Genomic DNA, 10,172 nt, shown 5'->3' with positions numbered 1-10,172 from the left:
TGTGGTCTCTGAACATCATCACTATTCTATCCTTCTGTCCTTAGGCGATACTAGGGCCACTGCTGTGGAATAATGTATGATAACATCATAACGATGCTGGCAAGTTTACCTGCCTTCTGCCCCCAAGTCAAGGCATGTTCCCTACATGCTAATAACCAAGGTTGAGATTATCCAGCCTTGGAGAATGAGAAGTTATAAAGCTGCGTTTTGTAAATCACCTACAGAACACTGTTTTGTTCTTCTTCCCCTGATTGTACATCCTACAGTGTAAAATTTTGTATGGAGAATATATTTCAGCTTGAAAATACATTAATCAAAGACAATTTCTTACTGGACAGTCAACCCTGCTGTACAACTGTTTTGATTTCTACACTTTGCTAAATTTTCTCTCTATAGAAGATAAAGCAATTGATCCAATTGTAAAGGGAGATATTCACTCTTCTAACTGGATATTTGGAGAAAATAATCCACTTTTTTGAATCCAGCAGGGAATAATCCACTTTTTTGAATAGCACCTTCAAGGCCAGTCAAGAGCAGTGACTTGAGGCAGAACTGGGGAAGGGAAGTAGTGGGGAATCTGCAGGAGGCTGGTCTCTGTCCTCCAGATGGAGATGACCTGGCTCTTATCTTCAAAGGATCCTCTGAGACAAGTCGTACTTTACAATTCACCATTGCTGGTTTGTAAAGCACGTAAAAGGATCAGCATTTTATATTACTGACGCTGCCTCACTTCTCTGCCTTGAGCTGAGTTTTAAGCTTCCAATGCACTACATGCAATTGTGTTACAGAAAACTGATGGACAAAAATAGTGTAAATCAGAAGCTCTAAAAATAGTAAATTCTTGTAATCCCAACTACAGCCATTACTGAAAAGAAAGTAGAAAGTTCGAAAGTGTTGAGAGCTCAAGTGGGAGGATCATTTGGGCCCAGGAGTTTGAGACCCACCTAGGAAACATAGTGAGATATCATCTCTACCAAAAAAAAAAAAAAAAAAAAAATTTTTAGATGGACCAGTGGTGCAGGCCTGCAGCCCAGCTGCTCAGGAGGCTCAGGCAGGAGGATCATTTAAGCCCAGGAAGCTGAGGCAGGAGGATCACTGGAGCTGTGATCACATTACTGCACTCCAGCCTGGGCAACAGAGGAAGACCCTGTCTTAGGGAAAAAAAAAAAAAAATTAGAAGTACAGACACCCAGAGGGTAGGTAATTAAATGTTTCAACAGGTAACCCATTTTAAGTTAGCAAAATGGACTTCATATATAATGTGGATTACAATGTTAACTACATTCATATTTGTTAAATAGGGAAAGAAAATGCATTTTAGTTTTTCATTATGCATTTTTCATGTTAACTAGGTTCTGTGTCATTTGTTGATAATAAGAAATTGCCTTTTTCAAAATTATATACAGACATGGATATTAATGATGACCCTGATGAAGACCGTCTTACAAGTTATGATATTCAGCTCAGTATCCAAGAATCCATTGAGGCCAACAAGACTATATTCTATCCTGAAAGGTAGTATTTAAATTGACTATTGTCTTCAACATTTCCCTATGGCATTCATTTTGTTATAAGATAAAGTGAATGCTACCCTAGGAAAATGTTTAGCTTTTTCTGGCAGGGAATCTAATGGCTTTCCAAAGACCACTGTGCATAGATTTTAGCAATCTGATCTTCTACAAATCCTCCCTCATATGGAAAACAGAAATAATTTAGCTAGAGAATTCCTAGTTGAATTTGATTGCATATGATTGCTTATTTTATACATTAATAGGGAGTCAAAATGACAATACGCAGTTTGAACAAATTTGCAAATATAGTTTATGCATCCAATGTATAGACAGTATACAGAGGTCTGTAGAGTTTGTTCTACTACTGACTCAGCTAACCTTTTATAAATAACATTTTTTTGATCTTTAAAATAGGAAGAATAATGTAAACCCACCTACCTCATCAACTCAATGAGTGGAAGATGAGCTGTGGGTATTGGTTATATATGACAAAGTAACATATAAACCACCAACACCTATTTAATTATCTACTATTAAAATGATCGGAATTAACAAATTTAAATGTGCCTAAAATTGATGGATTGTGTAAGTAGAAGTTATTGAGCCTCAAACTGCAAAACTAAATTTCTGTCTCGAACAACACACCTTCTACTTCTGATAAAAACAAAGTTTAGTTTACCTTGAAACTCTATTACAGTGTTTAGAATCATGTATTCTGAAATTGAGTAGTATTTTTTACCAGATACAGTATGATAAAAATTATTGCTTTGGGGCTTAATAAAAATGAAAATACTACATTTAAATTTCTTATCTTTTAAATTTTTTGGTTATCTCCAATGGATTGTAGAGCTTTACAGTTCCCTTGAAGGCAGACATTCCCAACTTTAAAATGCTAGCAGATATTTCTGATCAATAGAGTTAAATAAATTTGTTATGAAATTCCTTACTTTTAGTTAATACAACATACTTGGAAAATTATCATGAAGATTTAAGTCATAACCTGCTGGCTAATAAGTAGGAAATTGTTCAATAAATGTTCCTCCTGTTTTTACTTGTGGAACTGTTGATTAAAGACTCTTAACATGCAGTGAGTGTGGACAATAAACTCCCAAGTGTTTATCCTTTTACCTGGGACTGTGACACAGGTTGTTGGAAAGGTTTGGTTATCACCTAACAGTGATTAAAATTTGTATGTATCATTAGTTAGCAATTATTGCGTTCAGAGCAATAACAATATTTTGAGCATAGCGCTTCTAAAGTTGGAAGCTCTTAGAAGTCTTCCTATTTAATCTCATCATTTTACAGATGAAGAAACTGAAGCTCAGATAAGCTAATTGGCTGCCCCCAACCCTTAAACCTGACTGTGACCTGAATTCAGGTATTCCGTCTTCAATCGTTTATACCTTTACTATTGCTTACATATCTCTCACATCTCAGAGATACCATTATAATCTTCTATTTTGTCAATACGACTTTCTAGTATTTTTCATTCCAATATCATAAATATGCTCTTTATTTGACTCCTGGACATTTACATTTTTAAAGTAGATAAAATCAGGCCAGAGTAGTGGCTTGCTGCTATAATCCTAGCACTCTGGGAGGCCACGGTGAGTGGATTGCTTGAGCTCAGAAGTTCAAGACCACCCTGAGCAAGAGAGCGACCTCATCTCTAAAATAGAACAACCAGCTAGGCGTTACAGCAGGCACCTGTAATCCCAGCTACATGGGAGTTTGCTTGAGCCCAAGAGTTTGAGGTTGCTATGATGCCATGGCACTCTATCAACGGCGACAGAATGAGACTATTTCAAGCAAAATAAAATAAATAGTAGGGAAAAGTCAGTATAAATTAAAACTTTAAGGTCTTTGAAGTATACCACTAGTGTAAATATGACTTGTTTTTATTTTTCTGGTAGATTTGTACCCCTGAGTGATCAAAACAGAAGAATTGTGGAGGCCATAAAGCAAGGTAAATGGGTTTATTATCTACAGGGGAATGGATTGGAGATTCCTCTTTGCAAAGATAGAAATCTGTTATTAATCCTCATGTTTAATTTAGGTCACATTCTTGAGCTTCAGGAGTATGTGAAATATAAATATGCCTTGGATGAAGCTGATGATAAAGGCTGGTTTCCATTGCACGAAGCGGTTGTTCAACCCATTCAACAAATACTTGAGATTGTTCTGGATGGTAAAGAACATAATGCCCTATGTCCAAACCAAAGCAAGAAGGCAGAAATTGTGTTTTCAATGACCATAACAAGCAAAAAAGAAAAAAGCAGAATTAACAATTGGTTGCAATTAGAAAAAGGCGGTACCCATGTTTTAAAGTCAAAGTACAAAAATTTGCACATTTTGTGACATTTTGGGATTACCATTTTACCTAAAAAAAAAACCAGGTTGGTGGGAAGGTATGGTTAGCATTCAAAAGTGATAAAAGTTTGTACATATCATGAATTAATTGATTCAAACACAAAGCGTTTTTTCTCTTGTCCGGTGAGAACTCTACCACTGAACTACCCATGCACTGTGCTATCTTCTTTTGGAAGTCAGTTCTTAATTTTTCATCTTGAACTACCTTTTGAGTTAACTGTTTCCAAAAGAACCTATCACAATGCAGCAGCTGTGCTTACAGTATTTCTTCTTATAGTATATTACTTTTTTCAAAATGTATGCTGAAACAAATAGCCTGGTTAAATCAACTACCATTAAACATTAACAATAACTTTTATGTTTTAACACATCTCAGCATCTCACAGAACACTTTGAGGGTGTCCTGTCTTTGAACTTTCAATGTTGCACGCTAGTCCTACCTTCTGGGAGATAATGATACCTACTTGACAATTGCCAGCTGGAAAACTAGACAGCTAGCAAGACAGATATAGATGATGTTAAGAATCACTTTGTCACAATGATACCTTCATTCAAACACATTCTGATGCCCACAGACTTCATGTGAAAAAAATAATAATTTCACATACAATTTAAATAATAGTACAAGGAATTTGAGAATTGTTTTACAATGTATCAAGAAATAAGAATTAGCACCCATTTTCAAAAAGAAAAGTAGTTTAAACCAGGGGCAGTGGCTCACGCCTATAATCCTATCACTCTGGGAAGCCAAGGCTGGTGGATTGCTTGAGCTCAAGAGTTTGAGACCATCCTGAGCAAGAGCAAGATCATGTCAATACCAAAAATAGAAAAACAAGCTGGGCATTGTATCAAGCACCTGTAGTCCCTTCTACTTGGGAGGCTAAGGCAAGAGGATCACTTAAGCCTAAGAGTTTGAGGTTGCTGTGAGCTGTGTTGCCACTCTACAGGGGCAACAAAGGGAGATTCTGCCAAAAAAAAAAAGAGTAGTTTAAAGTGTAGATGTTGGTATTTTAGCTGTCACTTGGGTTAGCAAGTTCATGTGCATTTACTTACTCTCACCATCATTTGGTAAACTTTTAATCAAAGTCTTTCCTTTTTCATCAATTGGTATTATTCAACCTGATGTCAATAATATATGGTTCCTCTGATTTATTTGATATCCCGTAAGTAAATATTTTTAACTTTTCAACATGATACTTTCACTTCTCAGCGTCCTATAAGACACTTTGGGAATTCAAGACCTGTGATGGAGAAACACCCTTGACTTTGGCAGTCAAAGCCGGTCTGGTGGAAAATGTGAGAACATTACTGGAAAAGGGAGTGTGGCCCAACACCAAAAATGACAAAGGAGAGACACCCCTGCTGATGGGTAAGTGATCTTTTTTTTTTTCCTAGAGCATTTTAGTTTGAAACAAATAATAGATATTTAATAAGTGTTTATTGGAAACCACTGTGTATTGGCTAAAATTATGTGACCTCAGTTCTTTCCCTCCCTGAGCCCCTCCCTTCCTAATCGCCGTCTCGTCTGTCCTATGATTTTGCTTTCCTGTCCCACAAAGAGGTCAAATGTGAGAGATGGCTACATCTGTCAGTGTCCAGTTACAGAGAGTGAGACTGACCAGAGGGGTCTGAATGAGTTTTATGAAGGCAGAAATGCCAGTTCTAAAGCAATATTCTCTAGGTAGGGTCCAGTTGTAAGGAGGGTCACAGGTGCCATAAATCACCATAAAAAAGTGATAGAAAGGGGATTCCACATCAGAATGATCATGTCAAACTGGAAAGATGAGGAGCCAGCAGAGTCTGAGCACACAGGAGCAGCGCACAGCACTTGTGAGGGGTTCACTCCACAGCAACAGAGGGATGAGTCCCTGATCAGCTTCTCTGTTTTGCACACCCTAGTACTTGTTCAATGATAAGAATCGGCAGGTCTGTTTGTAAACCCTCAGAGACATGCGATTGCTGATGACCAGAGCTAACATTTCCTTTCTCTTGGAAACATACGGTGGTGGAGTAAGAATTTGGGTTTGGCATCTGGGATCTGTGGACTTAAAGCCTAGCTGGGAGTTGCAATCTTGGGCCTCAGTTTCGTCATGTGTAAAATGGAAATACAATACCTACCACGTAGAATTGTTATAAAAATCAGACAAAATATACGTATAGAACCTCTCACATGTGACAGATGCTCAGGAGGAGAGACTTGTTATAAAATTGTCTGTGTGTGGTGAAGAAGGGGAGGAAGAAGAGGAGCGGACTTGAGACTATTTACCAGCAACCCCAGAGGAAGGGGGAAAGGAGCTACAGCAGTAGCCAGTCAAGCACCACCACTCAGCTGACTCACAGAGTAAGCACTAAAAAACTTTTAAACAATCTGAATATTGATAAGAAGACTTAAACAAGCCATCAACATTAGTAAAATATTTACGTTCAATGGCATGAATGCAAAAGCATCCAGGCAAGAGTTACTGAGAAGTCACATTAATCCACACATTGTGCTGGACAATGTGAATAGAAAGACTGAGGGACTGATCTCCCTCCTCCCAAAGAGTCTGGAAGGAGAGTTGGATATGATTTCAATGAAATATTAGTGTTACAAACTATAACAAAGGTGCATATTCAAAGTAAATTAGGAGACTAGAAATGCAGTGAATCTGGAAAGCCTTGGAAGAGCCTTGCTTTTGAGTTGTCTTGACGGATGTAGAAGGGTTGTGGGCAGACAGGGGAGGGGAAGCCCCCTAAGCCAGGGTGCTGTGTCTGATCTCCTTCAGTGAAGAGTGTCATCACAGCACGTGGGCATTCTGGTCTGAGGCCTCCCTTCTCATTCTTGCCCCCTGTCAGAGCTTTCAGCCTTCCCAAGTCCAGATTAGGTCAGCCCAACAATCTGGTCATTCTAGTCACAATACAGGCACAGCTTATGTGACAAAAAATGAAAACAGATAAATGAACAATGATTTAGAGAGAGAAGTCATTTCTCTCCCACATGCCATCTCCGAGGTGAGTGGCCCAAGGTTGTCAGGGTGACTTTGCCAACAATACTCAGTACTTCTAAGGTTGCCCCCAGTGTCACCATTTCCCAGGGAGCATGAATGAGAAGTCAGGAAGCCTGAGGAGTTATCTTAGCTTAAAAAGGCGACCTAGACCTTGTACAGAGCAATTGCATTCTTATCCCATTAGTTCAGATTGTGTCCCATAGCCACATCTAGGTGCGAGGGAGGCTGGGGCATTTAGTCTCTACCTGGATGGCCTGTGACCCGCTAACGTGGGGGCTTGCGATGCTGAAAGGGAAAGGGGAAGCATTAATACTGAGGAAGGAGTAGTAGTCTCTGCATATGTCTCAACCAGCCTCTGTATCATAGTATCACGATGCTTTCGTAAATAATCAGAACTCTTCTCTTAGGCAGGCTCTACAGACATTGAATAGAATATGTACCTGTGGGTGGCTTCACCACAGTTTATATGATCTGTATTATTTTTAAAAAGCCAACATAGACCATGGAGTATGCGCAACCACATCTGTGTTGTTTCTATATATAGCTAGCCTTTGATTTCAGCGAAAAAGAAACATCTTTTCAGAATCGTACACACTTCACTTTGCAGTATACAAACTCTCCACATGCTTCTCTCAATCCTTTTATTTCTTAAAGAAAATTAAGTCCTGATTATCATTCATTTGTTTTTGTTTTTGCTTCATTTAAATTTTTCCTTAATAGCTCAGACCCACAACAGAGAATTAAGCATGTATATGCATCTCAAAATTGAATATGTTGATTTAATTCTCTATTCTACCTATATCTCAAGTATAAGAAAGGAACTTTTATCACTCAGTTACCAGAATCAAAGTGAAATTAACCTTGGGAAATTACATATTTTAAGTTCTGTAGAAAAATGGCGTGTCCTCAGTTTTGTGACGGGCGGCTCTGGGATATGCTACTCACAGTTCCTTAAGTGGTAGAGGAGAGAGAAGAAGCAATACTTTTTTAAAGTATTGTAAAGAGGCAAGAGTATTGTCTCTTCTCTCTCTCTCTCTTTTTGTTTGTTTGTGTTTTTGCACAATGTCACTTTTGTTTTTCTTTGCCTGATACCATCATCTTTGTGTCTATTTATGCACTGTCCTTAAGTGGCAAAAAAAAAAAAAAACCATATCACTTTTGGGCCCTCCATGCCCCTTCTTCCCCTTTAGCCATCTGGCCTTGCTTAGGTACTTTTGCTGCATTACAGTTACGCTACCCAGTTACTTGCTGAGTGGCAGATATCTAATTTGTGATGATCTGACACTTATTACGAGGTTTTGCACTTGGACTCCCTCTCTGCCCTCCCTCCTGGAGTTGGTGTCACCTTTCTCCAGTTGGGTAGCCACAAGCTTATGCAGGCCAATGGAGCCCAGTGGAGGAAGGACACTCAGGGAACCATCTGGCATGAGGTTTCAGCCCCACAGCCCTCTGTTGCTGACAACCTAAACCATTTACAGATCAGCTGTACAGACATGTGCTTTTTTAAAAATCAATACCCATCTTTTTCACTACATCTCTGTTTTCAATCTTGTTAAGATATCTCAGGAAAAATATTTTCTTCTGTATGTTTTATGAGCCAGCAAAGCATTTATCTATAATGAAGTACGTTAGCCAAAAATATATGTAAAAACAAGAAGGAACATGACAAATTTAAAATAAAAAGGAAAAGTGCCTACAAATTATATTGTGTTTGAAAATGCCTATAATCCATGCAAAATCACCACCTAATTTCCTAAACTCTTCATAGGAAGCTTGGTTTTCTTTAAGCATTACTAATATCAAAGATATTTAAGTTTTAAAATTTGAAGAGTAAAGAATATAAAAATTTCTGAAAACTTCTAAGTCCTAAATTTTAGAATTTTTAATTCTACAGAATTAAAAAGTTATATATTATATATAAAACATATAACATTTTATATACAGTGTATATTAAACTTCCAAAATTTTAATTATTTTCCTTAGTCAGTTACGTTACACCAACACTGTGTTTGACTATTTCAGGCATTTGTTGGTTAAGAATGTCTTTGTGAGTTAGCTTGGGAGACGTTTCCCATCATTCCCATTATCATTTCTATGAAAAAATATCTTTTTGTTTCCCAAAAATTGAATTGGAAGTGAAGTTTTGATTTTTAAAAAATTATTTTCCATTGAAGATGTCCCGTATGTGCTGTTATTCTCATGGGTGTGGGGGGAGGAAGACTGATATTATTAACCAATGTGTTCTCTGAGTCAGAAAAAAGGAAAATAGAATCTGAGGGAAGAAGTTCATTGTTTTAATACATTTTTTCCAAATGACACAAAGCTGCAATAGGAGCAAGCAGATAAATGAGGACATGCCTTGGTCCTCCAGCTTGCCTGATGTTCGCTCTGCAGTCACCCCGGCGAGGGTGAGGTAATTCCCTGTAATTTGAGCTGCCAGTGGCAGACGGACAATTTGGAGAGAGGCATCTGTCAACACATTCTACTTCAGACAGTGAGCAGGAGAAAATATGGAATCTCACTGCAACGATGGCTTGCCGTCCCCCAGACGAAGTAGGCAAAGTTTGTCTTCATCCTCTGATTTCACCACTGGGAGCCATTTCTCTGGCCCTGGCCTTAGAACCTTCTGGATTCTGCCTCCTGCTGCCCTGGAATGTTCCATGTGGTCTCACTTCTCCTCTTGCCTTTCCCAGCAAAGTCACAGAGCTTGAGTCTCTCTTCCAATAGAAGATAGTATGGGTTTCTTCTCTAGACTGTCTGGTCCAGGACTGAGAGCCATATGGGTCTCCTTTTCCCATTGTCCACAGTGCCTGGCACAGAGCTGTTCCTACTGCCCGTAGGTACTAACTCCGTGACTGCATGAATGAGGGAGCAGGCAACTGAGTCAATGCGACTGCTTTCATCTCCATTGCCTGGGCCGGCACTCACCCTGACCTGTCACATATTAAGATTTACTTGCTGACAAGAAAAAAAAAAAACAGTTTTACATCTTTCATAAGTATTTACAAGTAAATGGAGATAATCTCTTAATAATCCAAAGGGGGGAGAAATTCTAATAGTGTAATTTGAGTGCGTAGAGACAAGCAGAGAGGGAGAGAGACATCTGATTGAGTGAGCCTCTTAAGTTGGACTATATTATCTGCCACAGACTTTACCTGTTTAGAAAAGTTGACATATCTAAATACCAAACAGTCCTATTGATAACCTCCCATTAAAAGTATAGGAAGGAGAAGTTCATGTAATAATGACTGCTATCTTTTTTGGAAGAAAAAAATCTGTTTCTATAAAGGAAAACCTGGTAAAC

At 38.4% G+C, this 10,172-nt stretch overlaps 1 protein-coding gene across 1 annotated transcript in view; it reads left to right on the top strand.

The window, feature by feature from the left end:
* The window catches only part of ASB15 (ankyrin repeat and SOCS box containing 15), a 27,665-nt gene that overhangs the window by 4,179 nt on the left and 13,314 nt on the right, over positions 1-10,172 (top strand). The window contains exons 2-5 of the mRNA XM_012805128.2: positions 1,407-1,515; positions 3,425-3,477; positions 3,568-3,699; positions 5,092-5,250. Of these exons, the coding sequence (XP_012660582.1) occupies positions 1,407-1,515; positions 3,425-3,477; positions 3,568-3,699; positions 5,092-5,250 (453 nt within the window). The remainder of the gene's footprint in view (positions 1-1,406; positions 1,516-3,424; positions 3,478-3,567; positions 3,700-5,091; positions 5,251-10,172) is intronic.

Source organism: Otolemur garnettii, unplaced genomic scaffold (genome assembly GCF_000181295.1).
Source record: "Otolemur garnettii isolate 467f Iridium unplaced genomic scaffold, OtoGar3 scaffold00037, whole genome shotgun sequence".
In the NCBI taxonomy this organism is placed as follows: domain Eukaryota; kingdom Metazoa; phylum Chordata; class Mammalia; order Primates; family Galagidae; genus Otolemur; species Otolemur garnettii.
This window is presented reverse-complemented; position numbering and strand designations above follow the sequence as displayed.